The sequence below is a fragment of the Limulus polyphemus genome, unplaced genomic scaffold, assembly GCF_000517525.1.
Source record: "Limulus polyphemus unplaced genomic scaffold, Limulus_polyphemus-2.1.2 Scaffold103, whole genome shotgun sequence".
Classification (NCBI taxonomy): Eukaryota; Metazoa; Arthropoda; class Merostomata; order Xiphosura; family Limulidae; genus Limulus; species Limulus polyphemus.
This window is the reverse complement of record NW_013665713.1, coordinates 1073463-1098605: the sequence shown is the minus strand read 5'-3', so window position 1 is coordinate 1098605 and position 25143 is coordinate 1073463. Positions and strand designations below refer to the sequence as shown.

General features: G+C 35.1%; 1 protein-coding gene and 1 long non-coding RNA gene across 3 annotated transcripts in view; one reads left to right on the top strand and one right to left on the bottom strand.

The window, feature by feature from the left end:
* LOC106470380 (glypican-5-like) overlaps positions 1-25143 on the bottom strand; it is a 154508-nt gene that overhangs the window by 9251 nt on the left and 120114 nt on the right. Inside the window, exons 5-6 of one of the 2 annotated variants that reach the window (XM_013930933.2) lie at positions 1312-1435; positions 257-488 (exon numbers count right to left, since the gene is read on the bottom strand). In XM_013930933.2, the coding sequence (XP_013786387.1) occupies positions 257-488; positions 1312-1435 (356 nt within the window). The remainder of the gene's footprint in view (positions 1-256; positions 489-1311; positions 1436-25143) is intronic. The other variant, XM_022399754.1, reaches the window with a different exon arrangement.
* Positions 2411-25143, top strand: part of LOC111088780 — a 36786-nt gene continuing 14053 nt past the window's right edge. The window contains exon 1 of the long non-coding RNA XR_002613201.1: positions 2411-2533. This is a non-coding gene — a long non-coding RNA (uncharacterized LOC111088780). The remainder of the gene's footprint in view (positions 2534-25143) is intronic.

The following is a 25143-nucleotide window of genomic DNA, read 5'->3' as shown; positions in this document are numbered from 1 at the left end:
ATTTCCCAATTGATCAGACTGAATAATAAAAAAACCCTGTGATTATGAATCGAATGTTTTGGTTTTGTTTTTCTGTCCTGAAAGTGCAAAAGATTATCTGTGTGACTGACTGCAAGCTTTAGATTTCTGTGGTAATCAAGACAATGGCGGTTGTTAGGCGTGGTTGGTTAGTAAGAAAGCAGAACTTGGGGAAGCTCCAGCATCCCAAAACAGAAAAGCTCGAACATCCTTACCCTGAACGTAAAACAAAACATACCACCTGTTTCTTCTTCAGTAGGAATGGGAATAGATGTGATGAAAGAATTGCTGTCTCCGCTGCCCGATGAAAAATCGAACCTACCCCATAAATCTCCACTTCCAGAGCCATAATAGTCATAGTAATCCTCGTCGTCTACGACGGTGTTGTAGTAGAAGCCACTACCACTTCCAGATTCTCGGACGAACAGAGAATTTGATTTAGGAATGGAGTCCACTTTGCTGTCCAATAACTACATAGGAAATAAGAAAAATAAATGCTTATCCATTAAATCCCCCCTTCTCACTTTCGATTTCTCTAACAAACGTGCCGTGGCAGTTTTTATGGAGATTTAACGTAAGATACTATACCCCTTTCACAAGCGTTACTGAGATTTAACGTAAGATACTATACCCCTTTCACAAGCGTTACTGAGATTTAACGTAAGATACTATACCCCTTTCACAAGCGTTACTGAGATTTAACGTAAGATACTCTACCTCTTTCACAAGCATTACTGTAATGTTCTGGTGATATTCTGAAATTTAAAATAGGAAAAATCCTAGCTACAAGATATTTACAAATCTAATAGCGTTACTTTCAGGGGAGTTTAGCTAGAAACAAAAACAAAAACGTTTATAGGAAATATACTGTGCATAATGTCAGGGAATTTCCCAAATGCAAATACACTGCTTGCATTTGTATCACATCAGTTCATTGCCCTCAAAAGAAATAAAACCATTATCTATATCGAGACAAGACGGCGAGCACAACCAGGCGGTTTACAGACAGTTGATACAAACTCACTTCTATTGACGTCATATACACAGTGTAGACAACATTGTGTCATATGACACTTAAGTGCATTAACGCCACTGGTAAACATTTTTGTTTACATTTTAATTTTCACAAGTAACTTTTAGAAAAATATCACCGGTTTCATCTTAATTTTATTTTTACTTCAACATTAAACCACTTTTAAATCTACAGTATTCAGAAAATAATACTCCTTTGCTAACTTCACCGTATGTATCTCAACATTCCCAAGTCACGCACGTGCTTATACCGTTCTTTACCTCTCTCATGTGCAGTAACTTATCAACCAATGTAGTAACAGCCAGCTCCTCCGCTATCGTTGGAGTCATTTCTGGGTTGTACTTCTGTGCCGCTACTCCGATCCCTGCTATTGTTTTCTTATACCTGCAACCATGTAATATAATAAATGTAATTAAACTATCAAACTGCCACTTCAGAACATTAATATGTAACTGAAGATACAAAATTTGAAAAAAAAAATTAAATCGATATTCTAAAGTTTCCACCTCAATAAAATTAACATTAAAAGATGTGTTAAAGAACGTAGTGGCACAACTGTTGATGATATTTTTATGAACGACTGAAGTACCTAGATTTGAAATATAATTTTTATCTTGACGCTATATGCAAACTTATATACTCTTACAGACTAACTTGATTGTTTCTGTCTATTCATACCTTGTCTGCGGACTTACAACGCTAAAAACCGGGTTTCGATACCCGTGGTGGGCAGAGCACAGATAGCCCTTGTGTAGCTTTGTGCATTAATTAAAAATAAAAAAAAAACTATTCATACCTGCAATTTATCGCAGGAATTACGTTATTATGAAGTGTTTAATAGAAGAAAGAGAAAGAACAGAAGCACTTTATCAACACTTCTCAATAATTACTCATCGGCTGCTACCTATACAAAATGTTCACAATATCTGTCGCCACTTTATTTCTTTTATGACTTAATCCTGTAATAGCTGTAAATGATAATCAGCTTTTTGAAATATTGCGTTATTTGTGACCAAATTTATTTTGTTTGTCGTAACACTTCAAGTGTTATCGCTAATTAAAATTTTCAGGAGCAAATATTTGGCTATAAAACTAATAACTCAGCGTACGTGGTAGTTATGACGATCCTAAAGTATAAGCCTTTTATCTCAGAGTCCTCGCAGCTCATCCCGGTTGATATATATATAGAAAGACAGATAGATACCCGAAACACATACAAGTTCCCCCTGTGGATACAAATAATAAAACGCCTCAGTACTTGATACCTTTTGTTTTGTGTTTATTCCTTAATAGTTTTTACTGCAGAAATAACAGTATTTAAGCAAGGTTAGTTGGAATTGTGCAGCGGTAAAAAAAAAAGCAATAGTAGAAAACACAGAATGGACAATAGAATTCACTGTAAAACAATATCCTGAGGAGTGACCTTTGAACTCACGAAACCGGTAAAAACATTATTGAGAGGAGAAAAACAGAAAAGTTCAGGTATTTTGGTGTTGTAGTATATATATATATTATTGACTGGACTACAACATTGTAGTGTCGATGAACGTAGAATTGTAGTTTCAATGAGCCAATGAAAAATCAGTAAAGTTACTTTCATCCGAAAACCTCCTCTTGTCTAATTCGATGACGATTCAATTGTTTAACTGTGGTAAAACGTGGTGTATTAAGGCTTAAGGCTACAGTATAATATATCAGTGCTGTCTAAGTTTAAAAAGTGGTGTATTAAGGCTTAAGGCTACAGTATAATATGTTAGTGCTGTCTAAGTTTAAAAAGTGGTGTATTAAGGCTTAAGGCTACAGTATAATATGTTAGTATTGTCTAAGTTTAAAAAGTGGTGTACTAAGGCTTAAGGTTACAGTGTAATATGTTAGTGTTGTCTAAGTTTAAAAAGTGGTGTATTAAGGCTTAAGGCTACAGTATAATATGTTAGTGCACTCTATAATCAGATATCCTAGTGCAGTGTTGGTCCTCTAAGGGTAAATCTAAGACCTCTTTGTATCCTATAATATATTTCATATATAGCTCATTTTTATTCTAATACGTCTTTTTTGGCTTATGACTCATAATGGAGGGACATGTGGCCCGTGGATTACTTTTCTTTGCCCATCACTGACCTAATGATCCTCAAATGTCTTATTTTACTTTACTTCCAATGTATTAATAGTTATTTTTAGGTTATTAACCTTATCTCCATTAACCTAATGAAACTTTTACCTGTTAAAAAGAAGAAAAAATTAATTGTTTTTGTTTTAAAAGAGTTTTTAAATACGAACATATTCTAAGCCTCGATCGTTTGTCAGGCAACAAAATAAATCAATGTCTTATTTTACTTTACTTCCAATGTATTACTAGTTACTTTTAGGTTATTAACCTTATCTCCATTAACCTAATGAAACTCTTACCTGTTAAAAAGAAGAAAAAAATTAATTGTTTTTGTTTTAAAAGAGTTTTAAAATACGGACATATTCTAAGCCTCGATCGTTTGTCAGGCAACAAAATAAATCAGTGTTATTCTTTCAATTCTAAAGGACAAATATCTATATACTGGAAAGTTTTAATAAAAAAAATGACTCTATACAGTTCGTGTGAAATTAAAATTAATGAAAAGTTCAAAAGGCTTTTCCCACAATATTATACGAGAGAACAAATATAGATTATATGCAGATACCTCCATATAATTATATTATATACACTGTACACTGAGTCTATACTCGGAAACGATAGCTCAAATACCAGTTTTTAATAAACAATTAAATGACGTTTGGTCCGCCTTAAATTTAAATATAATGAAATTAGAGCACGAGTGTAAAATCAAAATTCATATTTTGACGCCTAACTATCTGTCCAAGTTAATGAACATCCGGTGGAATGTGGAAAGACTTCTATCACAGGCAACCATTTCCCAACCGTCACTTCCGTTTCTTTATCAACAAACCTAATTAAACACTGACATCAATGACAAAGTCCGTCTACTGCCAAGGCCAGTTTGTAATTGATACTAACAATTTGTTTGTAGATTGACATTTCTTTCTGGAAGCACAATTGTTTTCCCTTGGCATTCTATGAATAGTAGCTTTCAATTAAAACCTTTCAAGCACTACGTGCATGCCTGGTTACAGATAAACTAATAATTAAAAAATATATTGTTAATTTATCCCTCTTGTGAAAACCAGCCCTACTTTTACTTTTCAGATAGCCTTTCTGTGTATGTATATATACAAACACAAATATACGTATGTATGCTTATACATACAAGAAGAACCAATTGAACTGCTGGAAAGTTCTGTATCATGAAGTATTCGTATATTTCTGTGTTACATATTTATATAATCGGTTACGTGCCTTACGATAATATCGACTGCATACTTACGAGAAAGACCATCAAAGGGTGTAATCATTTTAATTAATTTACATACCTTCCCATCTACTAGTCCGTTGGATCCTAACCTCTAATGAATCTTCAGTCTGTTGATTATCATAGCATCTAATCAGTTAACTCACTGGATCTTTACTCTGAATATTCAATCAGATGAGAACCATAACCTTAAATTAGTTAACTCAATGGATCCTTACCCCGAATTTTTAGTCATTTAGGATAATAACCTCTAATCAGTTAACTCACTGGATCCTTATTCTGCTATTGATCATAATAATTAATTTGTTAATTGACTGGGTCTTTAGTTCTCTAATTACCATAACATTTTATCGGTTAACCAATTAAATTAATTTATAGTCCTTCTAATTTTTCCCACATATTGTGAAAATCATAGTTCTTAAACAAAATTTGTCTGGACAAGGCTGAATAGTAACAACTATAAAACTACGAAAATGGTTCCATAGATATTTAGCATATGAGTGTATGAACATCAAATTCGTTTGACAAGCGACATATCACCGTGGTGTTACCTTTCTTTGATACACGTTTTACACGAGTACAATTGATAAGACATTCTTGATATAGGATCTAAATATATATATTATCAGAATAAAGTAAAACAGGATTAATCGAATAAAACAAAAAACATGAATATCTAATTAAACTCATTTTCACCACAAGATATCCCCTAGATTGTTTTTTTAGAATAGAAATACTTTATTTTCGATAAAGTTAAACAAAGAATTATCCAATGGATTTGTTGTTGTTATTTTGAATCAGTTCAAAAACAAAATTAAATAGCTTTAAGGTTAAGTTGTTATAAAACAAATAGATACCGGTTTTATGTATATCAAAACTTATATCCTCAAGTAGTAGTTAACAAGTTGAATTCCAATACAGATTTTCCACTGAAAAACTTTGAGTACTTACTTTGAGAAATTTGTGGTGTGCCCGTAGAGGATCAACCCCATAATTTTAGCGTTATAAGTCCTCAAGCTTACCGCTGAGCCCGCGGTGTACTAGTATTACCAAAAGTTTAAACATCACTTCTAAACTTGTTACATTTTCACAGTAAGCGTATCAATATGCAATTCCAAAACTACATACATATCCAATTAATTCAGTTTTATTACTAGCTCAGTAAAAACGAAGAAACTTACTGTTAAATACAACTTTTAACTTACCACAATCCTCTTAATTTGTCCATTTCAAATTCTAAATCATAGTTTTTTAAGATTTCATATCTGTCTTTTGTATCCCCCAATTCACTGCCCAACAGGCTTCTCGTTCACATCTGCAGTTTACGTGATGTTTATCACAAACGTTAGAATTATACATTAGGTGAAAACCTTATATATAAAGAGATAAATGCTATTCCAGATAGTAAACATTGTTTGTTTCATTTACGACTCTATTATGAAAATTCCTGTGAAAGGCTTGATTATATTTTTAAACCTATTGGTCCATTTATTTATTGATTTTCCAAATGAATTACCTATTTTTGAAACTATTTAATGTCTTCACAATAGAAATATAAAAGGTATTATTTACTGTACGTACATATATGGTTATTGCTTTTAAATACTGTTTGTTTGTTGAACTTCACGCAAAGCTACAAGGAGTTTCCGTCTACTTTTGAAGTTATAGATTAGAGGGAAAGTAAATAGACAATACCACTTATCCCCAACTTTTGAGCTACTCTTGTCAGGCCGAAAAATAGGATTTGACCGTCACTCTTATAACGAACCCACAGCTCCATAGTCTGGTACGCTAAACAATTGGTCTCCGCTCGGTCCACTCTTAAAAACGAAGTTTTCAAACAGGTTATTTGGAGTGCTTGGTATTCTCGTAAGTTTCTAATTTATCTTTATGACAATTTCTTTAAGAAAAAAAAAGTCTTAACTTCAAATTTCTTGTCTTTAACTTACAGATGCATTGATAATTTAATTAGTTTCAATAATGAGGCCAATACTGACTGTACTATGACAGCTGAACTGGAAATAAAACAGATGCTACGATATTTAATGCACAAATGCATTACTTATATTATCCCCCCCCCTTTAGTGGTTCAGCAATAATGCTTAGAACGCTAAAAATCGGGTTTCGTTACTCGTGGTGGTCAGTGCACAGATAGCCCATTGTGTAGCTTTGCATTTAACGACAACCAATCAACCAATTACTTAGACTTAGAGATAGAAATAAGAAATGATTCAGTTGGTATAAATATATATATATATATTTATGTCAAGACTTCTTTTCCAAAATTTTTGAACCTAATGGTAGGTAACATGCCTTCTTCACCATTACGTAAAAATGTGATATTTCTTCAGTTTCTAATAAACTGGATTATTTTCTTTCTAATACAGAGCTTATACTTCTTTGACTTCAGCGTAATGAATTTCAACAATATAGTTTAGTACTAAAGTGTTTTTAAAACATGCAACAGTAAAAATTTATAAAATTCGAAACTAATATTAGAGAAGCTTTATATAAAAAATTCAAAAATTGTTACGAATAATATATATTAAGCTCGGTGTGGACTAGTGATTAGCATATCGAAATATGGATCCAAACGTCCAAGGTTCGAGCCATGATAATACTGGACACGCTTTGCTCTTACAGCTGTGGACGCGTTCTAAAATTTTCAATCACTCAAAAACAAAACCTTTGTGACGGCGAACTGCTGCTCAATAGTCGCCAATCCTCTGGTAGCTCAAAATGAGGTCAGAGACCTTAACAGTTTAGCTCATGTGTTACATACGGTACCGTTCATGTTGAAACTCCAATTAATTTTTTTTTTTAATATGAGACGTCACTTGAACTATGCTTGTTTCTTCCGTTCATGCTAAAACTCCAATTCCTTTTTTTAAATATGAGACTTCACTTGTACTACGCTTGTTTCTACCGTTCATATTGAAACTCCAATTCCTTTTTTTAAATATGAGACTTCACTTGTACTACGCTTGTTTCTACCGTTCATATTGAAACTCCAATTCCTTTTTTTAAATATGAGACTTCACTTGTACTACGCTTGTTTCGGAGTACACCACCTATCGATGGTGACTTGCACATGCACGGAAGGTATAATTTGAGGGTATTTAGGTTCATTAGCACAACTGAACATGCAGTTTAACAGTAAATTGATCAGGGTGGAGGTTAGGTACGTTTCATACCCTTCCCTAAAGCGATAAATTTTCGGTGGCATTAGACTACTTAAGTAATGCCAAACAATGTCAAAATGTAATTTTGAAACATTCCGTTCCACCGCGACCTTACATCGTCTTTGGTTGCCAGGTGACTTGCTGAATGGCGTGATGAAAATTATTTTAATATAATGTACTCAACCAATGTGGGAAGTTATATGTGCTTGAACACTCGTATTTGTTCTTAGTGGGATTTTTCTTCTTTTCCACGTGTGAGGTTTCCAAATAGAGATTAAATACGATAGACGGCTTATGGCAATCAATGTGTGAATCCTCCCTCCGCAGAGGCCTTTCGTACTAGGGCACATTTTTACCTTTCACATTGTATTTTGCACCCTATGATATTTGTCTTTTTTATGTGTGGCTCTATTTTATTTTGTTAAGTTTGTTTGTAAGTAATCACAAACTAAACAATGGGCTATCTGTGACCTGCCCATCACAGGTATCAAAACCTGGTTTCTAGCGTTGTAAGTCCACAGACATGCCGCTGTGCCGCTGAGGTGGCTTTCTGTTAAGATAAGTTTGATAATATATATTTAAAAACAATTTTACGAATAAAGGACTTTTAACTTCAAACTAAAATATCTTTGGCATTTCCAAAATATTCAGTATTACAATCGCTAGCTTTACTCGTGGGGTTTAAGATTGACACATCAGAAGGAAAATGTACCATATTTTGTACACGTTCTTGCAACAAGTCGTCTTTCCAGTTTTAGTTTGGAGCTCGCCAGCGGGTTTATTTTTCTTGAACGTTCAATTCCAAGATTTTCCTCTGGAGTTGAAGTCGTAATTTTTAAGCCTTTCAATATGCTTCAGTTATCGCGTTAAGTACTCTTGCAAAAATTAAAAAAAAAAAAATTTGTTTCGAGCAGAAATGTGTAAATCATATTATACGCATGCTTATCCATATAACATTCCAAATGAAGTAAACACCACACTTTCTCTTTTTCATGTGTACAGGGCGTCTCTTCTATTACAAGTTTCAAGTAATCTGTTTACAGTGGGAACATTTATCCAACAGCATACTCATGTTTCCTACAACATTTATCTCTATGTGACCCAAGTTACCGCTCTGAGATGTTATAGGCAGCAAAAACAAAACAGATTAAGTAACCATTAAAAATACTCACGTCAAACCCTGGCAGAGTACAGTTACTTTATCCTTCATCATTATCAGTTCTCAGATTTATTCTGTATTTTAAATGCTAAACGTGTTTTAACTTAGAGTTAAAATACGAAAAATATTTATGTTTATATACATATCACTGGCCTGTATAAACGAAGGATGTTTCAGAAAATTATTAAGATTTAAATAAAAACGTATGCTATTATTCGACTAAAACAAAGTCAATTAACCTAACACACAACACTGAGACACCCAAAATGTTTTTTTCCAGCAGTATATGCCTACTCAAACAAAATTTATAAACCTTTTTGCTAGCTGATGGTTGAACGAAAAGCTACATGTACATATATAGTCCAAAACACAGTCAGTATTTTCTAGACTACTTTGAAATATTTTAATTGAAATAATGTCTTCTTGTTATTTTGAAGTAATATCATTTTATCTCGATTATTTGTTCCAGCTCTTATTAATAATATTATGATAGCCTCCTCACTAATTTATTCTCCCTTTAACATATTGCAGGTTAAAGTGTGTGTTTTGTTATCTGCTCTTTCCACCGAGGGTAATCGAACCCCTGATTTTAGCGTTGTAAATCCGAAGACCTACCGCTGTCTCACCGGGGGCGCAAGGTAAAAAAAAATGTATTCCTTTGTATTTTGTTTTGGGTTGTAAAGATTGCCTACAGACAAGAAAAAATAAATAAATGAAATAACGATCCATTTGGTAATGATAGAAATCTATTTTCACTTTTAATTTGCAGATATTTAGCATAGGCTAATACATGTTTCGAAAGATCGGGGTCTATAAAAACGTATAGGCAATGTTGTTGTTGTTGCTGCTTTTATAATACTATTGATTTTGATAATTTTACTCAAAACGATTACACTGATCCTGGTCATGAGCTTTATATATATAATTTTCTAATATCTAGATCTAAGATTTTTCAAGGCGAGGGCTGACCTTGTGGTAGAATTTTGGATTTTGGAGCTGACGAGCCGAATTCCAACCTGTACTATACGACAAAATATTTCCCACATTTTAAGCTGTGGGTGGATTATTAGAGTGACAGTCAATCTCCTAGCGTGGATTGTGGGTGGTAAGCTTCTGCTGACAGATTGCCTTACCTCTAATCAGTAGTTCAGACTTAAGGACGGCGGCAGATAGCCTTATTAGCCTGCTCATAAATATAAGTTTTAAAGGTAATGATATAATTAATTATATTAACATAATGCGGTAAAGTGGCGAAAAAATAAATTAGGTTTCAAACTTTACATTTTATTTTCTTCACGGGTTTTTGCAATGCGTAGGTAACTAACAAAATATTTTAAAATAATTTAATCAACGAAAGAACACACTATTGATTCCAAGATTTGAAATTTTAAACAACACTAAAAACAGTTCTTATGAAAACTTCGTATGAGTACAGTAGTATTAATAAATACCGTAATTATTATATCAACAAACATATTTTAATACCACAGTATATGAATAGAACATCCAGCTAGAAATAGAGTCGTCACCAGTGAATTTGGATGTGAATTTCATGGTGAACAAACAGACTGCAGTCTATAAGCCACTTACTACAGCCGGAATATAAAGCTATCGGCTCTTGCGGGGTCTTTAGCATCAGCTCTGGGCTGCAGAGTAATTAGAAATCATCACATTGAACAAATAATACCAATACTTGGTTGTTAATGGATGGATGGTCCTGAGTTTGATGGTAACCTGGAGAGTGCTTTCGATATGAACTTGGTTCACTGGTAATAGATTGAGAGATTTGTTTATTGTAAAACAAAACTACAGAATGGGCTTTCTATGCTGTGCCCATCACGGACACCGAAACCCGGTTTTTAGCATTATAAGCCCCTGAGAGGGCTGATTAAGATGTCACGAATACCTTATCATATTGTGACATTTTTCATAATGTTGCATTGAACATGATAACGCACCATATCAGTCCTCACGCCATGTCCTGTGTAATTTGTGACAATAACATACAGAATCTGATTTGGCCAGTCCAGAACACCAATCCGAATCCAACCGAACTACTTTGAAGCATTTTGGTTAATTTAGGCACACGTGTTCACCCTTTAATGGATATCCACAAATGTAATTGACTTTATATTTGAGAAGAAGCGTCAATGTACTTCCTGGGACAATCAGACTGCTTTCGTAAAACGTTTTTTTTATAAAGTGAATTATACAATCATGTTTGAAATAACTGTAACTGCCAAGATGTATAGAAAAAAATGTTCATTTTTTCTTCTATCCTCAGGCAGTAAAACTTTAATTATTTTAAAGTGCCACGCTTCGCTGCCTTTTGATCCAGAACAGCAAAGGATTTTGTGGGTTAATAAAGGCGCCATTCTTACGTGGACAAATAAAAATGTTGAAATTTAATAAAAATAACTTTACTGCATGGTGATTTCTACTCATCAGACTTGATAATATGCATCAAACAATATGGCTAATGTACCGTTTAAAAATCCCACTTTTCATCTTGTGCAAAGAGAAAAACAAACGTTTGTTATCCGTCTTTTCGTCCATTTTTGTCTATCTCCATGTTTCTGTCTCTTTATTATTTTGTTTTTATGCATCTATTCGCCTTTCTGCGTCACTCTCCGTGTGTCTATTTACTCGTCCATGAGTCTGTGTCTATTTGTATATCTGTCTATATATTTATTCATTCGTCTGTGTTTGTTTGTTTGTCTATTTATCAGTCCATTTGTCCCTCCGTCTGCATGTTTTCCTATCTAACTATATATTTTCCTGTTTGCCTATCTATCTATATACCACTGTGTGTGTGTGTGAATACCTCGGGGAAAATCGTGCTCCTATCCGCTCAACCCTGTGAATATTAATCACATTATAAAGCATAAGAACAATGTAGGCTTCAATTAAGGGTACTGAAAAGGGCCACAACACGCTCGGCACCTCAGTTGGGGACATATACAAGACCTTGACGCGGCCATTGCTCTTCTTGCACGTGCGTCATCTACTTTCTCTAAACACTTCGATAAAATATTCATTCCCGCGAGCAACATCGAAGACACGAGCGAAAGTTTGGCAGACACAAGCCTAAACTTACCAAGTAAATATCTTAACGTAGTTTGAATATCACCAATGACTCTACACGTTGTTTAATATTCTCAACCAAACCTTGTGTTAATCTCAAATCACGACTTCATATGTTTACGGTAAAATAACTGGCTTCGTGAGACAAGTTTGCCGATTTACTGTAAGTTGCATGCAATATCATATAGTGTCGGAATAAAAGTCATAATAAAGGAAATTAGACCACATACTAATATTTGAAGTATTTATAAAAAGCATAATAAAACTAATTTTGTTTAATTTTTATTTTTCAGACATGAAATATGTGAAAGTAAACGATTCCATGATTTATAAAGAAACCTCTTTTTCATTCCTATATAAAGATTTTTAGATATGAAAAATCCATTTAAATATACGTTATATTGCTATAAAGTATGGGTGGGCGTATGGGGGAGGGAGTAAAAGTTATTGAGAAAAAGTCCAAACTGAAGTCTATTTTCACACTTTCCACCTTTGCATGGAAGACGTTTTTTGGCGGATTTTATCCACAGTTACCTGAATCACGTGTTTATTACAGTTATTTTATTGTACAATATCCATACTTTTACACTTTTTATTTGTGGTTGTGTCTATATTCCTACATTTCCACACGTATTTCAGCCATTAAGGTACATTTTTATAGGTACAATATAGCAAACATTGTTATCTTCGCATTAGATTGTTTGTTCGTTTGTTTTTTGAATTTCGCGCAAACTACCCGAGGGCTATCTGCGCTAGCCTTCACTAATTTAGCAGTGTAAGACTAGAGAGAAGACAGCTAGTCATCACCACTCACCACCAACTCTTGGGCTACTCTTTAACCAACGAATAGTGGGATTGAGCGTAACATTATAACGTCCCCATGGCTGAAAGGGCGAGGATGTTTGGTGAGACGGGGATTCGAACCCGCGACCCTCAGATTGCGAGTCGAGCGCCCTAACCACCTGGCCATGCCGGGCCTTCGCATTCGAAGTATGCTCTAAACATGAAACACGCGTGCGCTGTTAGCGGACCAACAAGGTGTTACATGTTTAACAATATATTGTGTTTTTAAAACAACGTTTATGGTTTCTCAATTAAAGAGATGAAATATTACTCTTCTGTCGCTATCTCTCTGACAACAGTGGATATAATAAATTACTGTCTTTTTTTGTTGTTTTTTGAGGCTCATTTCCTGTTGTTAAAAAGACTCTTCGTTTGGTTCCACTACCCTTATGAATGATATAATTTTACCACAAATTTGCTGAAATGACTGTTAATTTTTTTAAAAGCATATCCAAGGGCGCTTTCTCTTTTCATCTTTCTTTTTCACGCTAGGCGATTCAGGGTTTAAGAAACCCTGAGGGAACCCTCATAATCTAAGGCAAAGGAAACTTGTGAACAAACCAGCGAAACTAAAAATCGCCTTTGTGGTAGACCAATTTGCTGTAACGGTTGGTCGGCTAGCAGTACAGTAAACTTGAGGTAAAAACGATGATTTATTAAATGTGAGAATTACGAGATTTGTTTATACAAAACTACGGAGTAAGATGACAAACTGTAAAATAGCACATTGTTAAATAAGAAAACAAAGAATCTTCATAAGCTGCGACACAAAATAAAAAATAATAAACATTAAATCTTATTAGTGATTTTTTTATATTTGTAAAATATTAGTTTTTTAAACAAGTGTCGTTTTGTTCTTTGACGTTTTCTATCGAACATACTCTGTGGAACAAATTCAAACGTGTACACGAGAGGGCGCTTCAAGCTATATGCATTTGACATGAAATTCAACTTGGAAGTATAGTGAGATATATTTTTCTAATTCTTAACATTGTAATCACGTTAAAATGTTTTATTCCTTAACTTTTCGTTATAGAGGGAAAACTTTACACAAAATAATAAAATCATGAATCTCTTAGTGAAGACAAAGTATAATAAATACATACGTCAAAAATATTTACGAATTCACTTATACACACATATACATACATACAATGTGTGTGTATGTATCACTTTATGTAAATTCCATGATTACCACTTTAAAAGAAGAGTATACACGCTCATTTTTACAGCTTTAATAACAAAGTTCATCCTCTCTTCTAACGATTCTACTAGTACACCAACTAGCAACCAATTGGTCTCCCACGAACATAGCGTTTTATTTACTTAAGTGCACCAAGTACTAGACGTTCACTAGTTCACTTATAACGCTCAGGGATGCTCTTGCAATTTACATGTCAAAGAATTTGAAAATCTCAAATTTGATTCTTTTTTTTTTAAATCAAACCCTCACAACATTAGTCGATCATATCAAAAGACTCCACCTCCAACTTCATAAGCAGAATAATATAAATACCTGTCAAACTTTGACATACTTTACTTTTACAACAACCCCTATACGAGTAACATTAGTTAACTAACGAACCAGTTACTCTATGTAGTTAACTAACGAACCAGTTACTCTATCAAGTTAACTAACGAATCAGTTACTCTATGACTATACTTGTTTAGGATGCAGACGACTTCAGTAAGTCAGAGCCAGACACATCTGATTCTTTCAAGACAGATAACCTTATGTCGTTTATCTATAGGATAATTTCGACCGGAATTGGACAAAATGATAAACTATTAAACTATAAAAAGCTAGATGCCTTCACTGTAGTTTAACTTACTCAAACAAAGGTTGCTGGAAAGATTTGTACGTGTGTGCAATATATGATTAAAAAGCAACATTCTCTTGTGAACGTATGCTAATTTCTGATAAAAATAAACAATAATAATGTGTACATGATACAACATGTGGAGCCTCGAGCTTGTTCGGTCGGTGGTTGTGCAGCAGAAAATTGTTTTCTACTCTTAATTGCTTATATGGCCAGAACCAAGAGTTCTGCAGCACACTCAAATGGTTTAATCTATAAACATCAATGCAATATACTTAACATATCAGATTCAGCAGCACGAAGAAGCGTGTCTTGCTAAATCCACGCTGAGTATTAAGACCGGATGACCTCAACAAACTTCTTTAACCCTACATATATATAATTTTAAGACTGGAAAAATGCATTGCAATCACGAAGTTGATGTAAGAAAGAGTGCATCAGCGACAACATATGTAGTGAGCTGAGTACTTTACGTTCAACGGTTTTTAATATGCAAGTCAAGAGACAAACACAGGCTATGTAAAGGGGCATTGGAATGGATTGTATCAAATGTACATTTTGACAGTGTTTGGCGTTACGTAGGTAGTGTGTTGCTAACAAAAACTAATCGCCATTTGAGAAGGTGCACTATCCTATCAAAAGTCATGGGACATGGGTAGTTATGAATAAAACGTATTTATGCCAAGAAATTAATAACGCATTGGCCCGCCTTTGGTCTTAATGACTGCTTCAATGCGTCTTGGAAGACTGTCTACTAATTTCTGGTAGAAAGCTGGTGGTATTGTGCTCCACTCCTCCTTTAAAGTATTAGTAAGCTCCATTACTGAAGAGGGCCATCTTGGCCTGGCCCTAATTCTGCATTCCAAAGATGTTTTATCGGGTTGAGGTCGGGCTCTGTGCTGGTCATTGCAATGTTCCGATGTTATTCTCCTCAAACCACGTGTTCACAATCCTTGCTTTGTTACTTGGAGCGTTATTATGTTGGAAGGTGTAAAATCCAGTAACACAAAACTGCCACAATGTAGGACACACACAATTGTTCAGAACATCAATGTAGGACTCAGCATTCATGGATCCATGCACTGCGACAAATGGACCTACTCCATACCACGAGAATCACTCCCAAACCATGATTCTGCCACCTCCAAATTTCACTGTTGGTACAACACATTCAGGTAACAAGCGTTTTCCAGGCATCCTGCATACCCAAATACGTCCATCAGACGGGAAGAGCGTGTTGCACGACTCGTCGCTCCACAGAATGACTTCCATTGATCCACGGTCCAGGTTCGGTGTGGCTTGCCCCATGCCAATCGACAGTGTGCATTTGTTTTTGTTATCAACGGCTTGTGGGCTGCAGCTCTTCCATAACAATTCATGGCATGCAGCTCTCGACGTGTGTCGTGGAAACACTTATAGGATTGCCTGTGGTTGCTTGCATCTCCAAACATAGATTCTCTAAAGTCTGACGGCGTGTTGAGGTAACCAGCCTTCTCAAGGCGCGTCGGCTCCTGTCAGTCAGTATTTTATGCCTACCTGGTCGTTTCTTGGGCTCATTGTCACCTGTAGACTTCCATTTCTTCAGCATGTTGCAAACTGTCAACCTGGGAATGTTTAATTGTTGCGTAATAGCACGTTTAGACATTTTCCCCAAATGACATCCAACTATCCTTCCCCTCTGAAACCCTGTTTGCTCTTTCCGTGTTTCATCGTTTGGCATACAAGCTCGAAATGACTTCCGAGCGAACAGCTGATCACCTTTATAGGCCAAACTATTTGCATATTTCATCATCACACCCATTTTCCTGCAATCAAAGGTGTGTTCCATGACATTTGGTAGGATACTTGTTCATAATGAGGATTTAGAATTTCTGAGACAGTGATATCCTTTGTACTTAATGATATTGGATAACGACGGAGTATGGATCTACTTGGGGCACTAAGGCTATCCAGAAAAAAAGATCTGCAAAAAACCAATTCCCAGCTGTGGTAAGCAAAGTACAGGATTTTATAACAGGCAATAATCAACGAACACAAAGGTCAGTAGTAAAAACCCTCCATGTGTTTCAGGAAACAGTACGCATCATAATCAAGAAGTATCTCGATCAGGACAAATTAGAAAGTCACTTTCAATTATTTTTATGTAAATATTTATATGGCATTTTGAAGGTACAAAAAAAATCGAAAAAGGGGTAATTCGCGTTTTAGCTAGTTTTTGCATTTTTTATCATCACTATCTTCGTGTTTCTAACTATACAGAGAAACGTGCATGTCTTGATATATTAACGTGTCACTGCAGATGTGAGGCGTGGTTCCAAGGAAAGGAGCCTTAAAGAACCTGTATGGTTAGGAAACAGTTTTGTCCTAAATGTGTTGCCCTTTTTGGCCACCTACATACCATATCTACATTTCTACAGATTCAGTGATAAATCTGAGAACAGGAAAGAACACTTTGACTCACACTTAAAGCAACAGCAAAGCGTTCTTAGGATACTTTAGTTTGTAACATACCAAAACCACATTTGAATTTCTCCAAACGTAAATGCCTTCCAACACATTGTTTTCGCCATGAAAGTGCATAAAGTCTAAAAGCATGGCAAATATAAACCATGAGGCATAGAGTGAAAAACATCTGGGAATGTTGAATTAAAGATACGTGATTTTCCCTGAAAAGCGACACATTGCTATCCAGTTGTGGGTGAGTTTTCTTATAGCAAAGCCACTTCGGGTTATCAGCTGTGCCCACCGAGGGGAACCGAGCCCCTGATTTTAGCGTTGTAAATCCGAAGACTTACTACTGTCTTACCGGGGGACGTTGGGGAGAGACTTGTTCATTAGTGTTTACTAAGCATTTCAACTACCATATATTTATTTACCATTTTGTTACTTCTTTTTCTAAGTCTTATTAATATTATTGAACTTTTTCGAATCTTATTGCGTTTACTTTTCGGCTTTTATCGAATATTTAACTTTATTTATTACTTCTGTTACCCGTTCTATGTGTTTTGTTGAGTGACAAAAGCTAATTAAAATCAGATTGTTTGTATTAGACACACCTATTAATATGTTTAGTATATTAATTTTTCTTCTATATTACATTTAGCTTCTATATATTTTAATTACAAATCAATGCTCTTGTAATTTGTTTTACGATTCAGCCATCTATTTAATTTGTTATCTATTATTACTAATTATTTCGTATTTTCATAATTTAAATCCTATATTTTCGAGTTATAAGTACTCAAACTCACTGCTGCCACCTTGGGAACATGATCTTTAAGAACATTTGTCTTACTGACTTTACTGTCCTGCTACCCGACTCTATAGCTAAACAGTAACGTGTCATAGTCATTTATCTCAAATGTCAGGCTATTCTAAATTTTCACCGTGGGAGCCGTTTAATAGGATGTCATTGGACGCAAGACGTTGTTAGGTGGTATTGTTTAATGTACTGACGTTTAAGTTCTTCAACAGATCATTACATCTACAACAGTACTTGAAGATAACAACTAGTGTTTATGTGTTCCGTAAGTAAGGTATACCTTATCCTGTCTTTAGTGTTGCCCAGGAGCTCAGCGGTAAGCCTGAGGGCTTGTAACACTAAAAAAATTGGTTTCGACACTAGCCTTCAGCACAGCAGAGACAGCCTATTGTGTAGCTTTGTGTTTGATAACAAAAAAAAAACTTTAATGTCACTTTCATTAGCAGTATTGGTTAGAATGTTCTATGTACATACTGTCATTGTCTTTAATTTATCCCCCCTCCTCCGGTAGGACAGCGGTAACTTTATGGACTTACAACGCTAAAATCCGGAGTTCAATTCCCCGCAGATAGCTCTGCTCTGAAACAAACAAACAAAATTAAATTTATTATCAGTATACTTTTATTACAGAGATTATTTTTCATTGTTAGTTAGGATATGGATTAAGGATTAATCTAAATCATCTTAACTGACCGAAGGCCAGGCATGGCCAGGTGGTTAGGGAGCACGACTCTCAATCTGCGGATCGCGGGTTCGAATCTCCTTACCACCAAACATGCTCGCCCTTTCAGCCGTGGGGGCGTTATAATGTGACGGTCAATCCCACTATTCGTTGGTAAAAGAGTTGGCGGTGGGTGGTGATGACTAGCTGCCTTCCCTCTAGTCTTACACTGTTAAATTAGGGACGGCTAGTGCAAATAGCCCTCGTGTAGCTTTGCGCGAAATTCAAAACAAACAAACAATCTTAACTGACCGAACCTTGCGAGATATTTTTGGTTTACGGCCGAAAATATAGCTAATTTCTGTGATGTTTCATGTTCGCATCGTTTCTGTCATACTGTCTTATTCTGTTATCTTATTCCTGTTAGTAAGGCCCATATTTTTCTTTAGTTTATTTACTTGGTGAATTCAGGCTCAGATATAGAGCTCAAGGTGCAAAGAAGCCATGTATGAATCCATGACATAATGAAATGAATCCACGTAAGAGTTTGTACCCTACTCTGATCAGTACATAATCGTGTGAATTCTTGTCAACTTCGGTAGACGATGGGTTCTTAAATGCTTGTCTCACTTTCGGCGCTTTGGTGATATCATTGAAATCCAGCGCTTCAAGAGGTCACTGCGGCAGACCAGCTATCAGTAAGCAGAAGGTGTTTACCTGGAACTGCGCATGGTTTAGTTGGTGTCAGAACACGGACGTGGGTTTTGTACCTTTTGAGAATGGACATGGACATGAAGGTGTTATAGAGACTTGAACCACGTGACCATGGACGTCTGTAATAACAATGATTTATAATTTTTGCTTTGCTTATTTCTTTATTAGTTTGATTTCGTTTTGGTTTATTGACATTAGTTATTTTGATTTGGTATTATCTAACCTTGAAAACGGTATATTATGTACGCAATGAGTATTTGTCTTTCAGGTACAGTTTTGTATTAACCATCTCAACTTGTACTAGTAAATGTGTGCATGAGTAGTTACTATGTGATTATTCGACAAGATAATTTGGAAGTGAGTACAGTTTTAATCCACAAAGGTGTAGATATCTTTTGGTGAAAGTAATTTTGGTTCGGTTCCAAAATTAAACGTGATACTTATAAAAAGTAAAAGGTTGAATGTACAGTGTAAAATATATTTACTTTGAAGAAATAAAATAACCTAAGAATAATTTATGAACGTAAAATGCAGACCATGATTAATTAATTTACATCTTCAAAAGCGATGAATTATTATAAACCGCTAAAAATAGTTAATAGGTAATTGAAGTTTTCTAGTGTAGCTATTATGAAATAAAACTATTGTTATTAATTAATTAATGTTAATGGCACTCCCGAGTTCGTTTTTATGCAAAATAAATGCAAGGTGAGTAGACACGTGATCTGATATAGAAATATACACCATTTGAGTCCATGTAGTTGAATGCAGACTTTGCACCTCAATAAATTATCGGAAACGTTTCCTAGCAAGGCCTAAGCTCACCTCTGACATTAATGCAAGTTTTATACTGATGTGGCTTGCTTAAAACGAGTGGATCAATGAGCTGCTAGTGTGATACAACCCACTCCTCCATTAAAGTTGCTTGCAGCTTTTTAGCACAGTTTGAAGGTCTATCACGTGCTGCTAAGCATCTTCTCAGAGCATTCCATACATGTTCAATCAGATTCAAATCTGATGGGTGTACTGGCCAGTCCAATTTTTCGATACCCTCTTATTCCAGGTAGTGTATAGCCAGTTAAGCATGGGTGTGTGTGTGTGTGAACTGTCATAAATAAAAAAAGGTTCTGATTAACTGTACCTGCATATCACAACACTAACTGTTATAAGAATGCGTTCCTATAGTCTATAGCATTCATAGTGCTGTGTCATTGCACATAAATGTGTCTTTTTCTCTGTAAACTTGGGGTTGAATCTAGTCTCAGCTTCTCTTCAAGTGTGTACATATTCCATATCTGACTGCACTATTATGTATTTCTGAACAAGACATTTATTACATGCCATTTGACCAATTCACATGTTCTTAATGCTACTGGAAATGGTCTGTTTTTAGTAATGGATTAGAGGAATGCATGCCATTTGACATCTGACATCTGAAACCAAGTCTATATCCTGCGAACCACACCTTGTGACATTTGTAGCCAATCTACGATTACTTGTTGTGTTTAATCGGTTTCTAGCTCACCAACTATTCTCCTCATGATGGAAATGCCCAAATGTGTGCTTGTTTTCTAGTATGTTTCACTATCAATCTGGAGCTCTCTGGCCTGCTGTTCAAACTGTTAACTATAACACACTTTGTTTTAATCTATGTTAATATAAAGCTTAGTTCAAGGTACAACTGATATTACTTTATAAGAGTAGTTGTGTTCAGTTGAAAAATATGGGTTTAAGTTTATTCTCTTCTTTCTAGACACAGGATGTTCTGCCAATCATACCTGCACAAAACTAAAAAGAGGATGTTATACTGAATACTGTCCTTATCGCGTATAGGACCACTCTTAGCTTGAATAACTGCTGCTATTATAAGAGGCATGTTCTGAACAAGATTCACACAAATGATGGACTGTATTTGTCTCCACTGTTGCCCTTTCAAAGTGTGCTTAATCAGTGTATTAGAGATAGGACTGAGTTTTATGGGTTTTTCTTACCTCCATTCACTCACTGAAGACCTAAGGAAGGACTCAAGATGAAACCAACGTAGGACAAGTCCAAAAACTAGTATACTTTTCGGATTAACCTCCTTGAAATTGGACCAAATATATTCTATAGGGCTATGATCTGGACTCTGAGCAATCCATTCTAAGACATACATAACGCGGATTTGAAATCAGGTTTGAACTGTATTTCCTTTGTGTCAGAGAATATAACTGTAATCATATAATGCTTTGGTTTACTGGTAAAAACCTCCACAATGTCTATCTTCTTTATATCTCTGTATATATCTCTTTATATCCCTGACATTTTGCATCCATACCAAGTGGACCCTGAGGTGTGCACCTGGGTATTATTGCTTATCTTATCTACATGTGTGCGCGCATGCGCCTCTTTTTGGTGAGGCAAGCAAGCGAAAAATCCCATAGAAAAGAAGTGGTTCCTTATATTAAAAATAGACATTACAGACAGACACACACACGCACATGTTCGTGTCTGTGTGACCACCATAGCTCCAAGAGGAAAGAACCTAGAAACCTTAAATTTTGTACCCATACTAAGTTGACCCTGGGAGTTTGCACCTGGTTATTATTACTTATCTACGTTCGTTCGCGTATGCGCATCTTTTTATGCGAAAAACCACATAGAAACGAAATGTGATCGCTATAGCTCCAAGAGGAAATAACCTAAAAACCTGAAATTTTGCACACATGCTACGTGGACCCTGAGGGTATATACCTGGATATTATTACTTATCTTATCCACATGCGTGCGCGCATGCGCATCTTTTTAATGAGGCATGCTAGCGAAAAACCCATGGAAAAATGTGGTTCCTCATATAACAACTTGTAATATATAGAAAAGCCAGTGTGTTTTGGTAACAATGCGTTCCAACAATGGCTTTTATCTCATGTTGCTTAGCAATAAGAGTATAATCTAATATTGTTGTTAGTGTATGTGCTGAAAGTATAAAATGAAATGTATACTACAAAATTGGAAAAAATAGAGTCCCCGTTGATTAAAAAGTTTTGTTTTTTATTTAAAACGTTGGTGATATAACAGAACATACCTTAATTCAGAAACGATTTAATTTTAAAATTGGATCGATATTTTTATTTTCATGATAAATTTTATGCACTTGCTAAAATTTATCAACCTAAAAACCTGTGCGAAACAGGGTACTTTCGCTAGTATAATATAAACAAAGAACAACAAACTGTTGGGAGATCTATGAAAGACATCTAGAAAATAATACTGTTACGTCTCCGTTTGTTAATTAACTTTCCGTAACTTCGTTCCGACGAAACTTTAACGACACAAGTCCTTTCTTAATAAAACTGGTTTATTCTTTCCGAATATGACTTTACCGATACACTCAACTTCAACAATCGCGCTAAACAAACGCTGTAACGTCTCTCGTGCTCTCTGACTGCAGTTCAATTACTCACTGTCTATACACACATTACCTTCCCGCGTCACGTTGTCCCCCTCTTATATATACCCGCCTACCCCATCTGGTAAATACTAGAGCATTCCTGAAAGAACAAGATAGTTCTAGAAACTAGAGGGCGCCACACCAGTCACGTGACCTCGATGACGCAACAATACGTTAATTGTTGTCCAGAAGCTGTAAAATAATGGGTAATAGCTTTAATAACACAAGCATGGAGACACCTAGCAATACTACTGCTTTGTTATCCGGAATATATAAAAAAATCAAATAGGGATCGTCGAATCAACAAACAAGTCGTTGAAAGAAAAAAAATTAAAAAATGTTCAAGGTCATCAACAAGCGTATGATTAACATCCCAAAACTACCAAAAATATATTTTAGGTGTATTTTACAGAGGAAAGCTCTACCAAAACAAACGTCAAGTCGCGAGCCTTGATTAACCATATTATTATCAAATATATATGAAATTTAGACACCACGTGAATAAACTGCTTTAAAATAATGTAACAAACTCCTGATGGCTAGGTGGTTAGGGAGCTCGACTCCCAATCTGCGGGTCGCGGGTTCGAATCCCCGTCACACCGAACATGCTCGTCCTTTCAGTCGTGGGGGCGTTATAATGTGACGGTCAATCCCACTATTCGTTGGTAAAAGAGTAGCCCAAGAGTTGGCGGTGGGTGGTGATGACTAGTTGCCTTCCCTCTAGTCTTACAATGCTAAATTAGGGACGGCTAGCGCAGATAGCCCTCGTGTAGCTTTGCGCGAAATTCAAAACAAACAAAACAAACATTCTTATAGCGCACCCACAGCCCTAAAGTGAGGAGTGAATATAATAACTTGTGTATAATATGTATATAATCGAGTGTGAAGATTTTTTCAATGCTACACACTGGGCTATCAGCGCTCTGTCCGCCGCAAGGAAACGAACCTCGGATTTTGACACTGTCGGTCCGCAAACTTGCGGGTGATCCACAGAGGGAGAACTGTAAGACACCAGTTTCAAAATATATGTACACCTATGCAGTTTAAATACCTTTCTAAGACACATATACGTATTTCTAGTTGATGCCACAATTTATGTTTAATAAATCATTTTAGTCCAAAAATATGATTTACTTCAAAATAAGTACATAATATTTTATTATGAAACACAGAACTATAGGAAGAAAATTATAATGCGCATATTTTGATTCCAAAATTATAGTTTCTTCAAAAAAGTACTTTCATGACGTTAAAGTTAATATAAATATATTTTGGAGTATTTTATGACTTTACTATTGTAAAATGTAAGTAGATTCTTTTCATACTATAAAGATTTCAAATATGAATCTACCTTAATTCCAAAAAAAAAAAAAAAGAAAATTGACATTTTAATTGTATTCAGTGAAAAACTATTAAACTTTATTAATCAAGGTGTTTACAAACATGTCATCCACATTAGAAATAGCTCTTATTATTATTATTTTACTATTTTACAGCAGCCTAGCCGGTTGTGCAAATATATATATATATATATATAAACTTACCAGGTTAAATAATCTTATATTCAATTTTAGTATACAATTCCCCTGTAGAGGTCGTGTTTAATGCTATCGCGAATTTCTGCTACTCGCTCTACTACTTCTTCTCCATTGGTTAATATATACAAGATATTCTAAACTTAACCACATTAAGTAGGATGACTACTTACAATAAATTTCTGATAGAGACGCTAGATTTCAAATGCTGTGAAAACATTGTTTTATTAATGTTTGATTTCATTATAAGTAAAGCATTATGAAACACTAAATTCCTTTGAAATGGAAGAAGAAAAAAACACAACAATTTTAAACTGACATAAAATCTTCACCATAGTTTGGAGACTTTTGTAACAAATACAAAGACGATAAAATAGGCCAAACTTTAGAGACACCTTAAAAGAAAACAGTACATATGAACATAGTATTTATGTGCGGAGCGTTAGGTCAAACTTGGAAAAAATCGTAAAACAACACAACTGAAATGCTAGGTCCAACTCGGAAAAATATTGTAAAACACCACCATTAAGTGCACATCAAGACAATGTTTACAATTGATATGGTAGGTCAAATTTGGAAGAAATCGTAAAACAACATCATTAAGTGGACGTGTAGACTGTGTTTACAATTGGAATGGTAGGGCCAACTTGGGAGAAATCGTAAAACAGCATCATTAAGTGGACGTGAAGACAATGTTTACAACTGAAATGCTAGGTCCAACTTGAAATAAATCGTTTATCGGCGACAACAGCAGTATAGACGAACATAGTTTTTACAATTACGGTCAAAATTCAATTAAACTCATTACCAGAAACATGGCTGGTGTTTTATGATTACTAGACACATTTGAAATATTAAACGTCTGAGAATCAATTCGGTGTTTTATGATAACTGGCTTGTATGAGACATGTGAAATATATAACATCTGAGAATCAATTTGATGTTCTATGATAACTAGCTTGTATGAGACATGTGAAATATATAACATCTGAGAATCAATTTGATGTTCTATTATAACTAGCTTGTATGAGACATGTGAAATA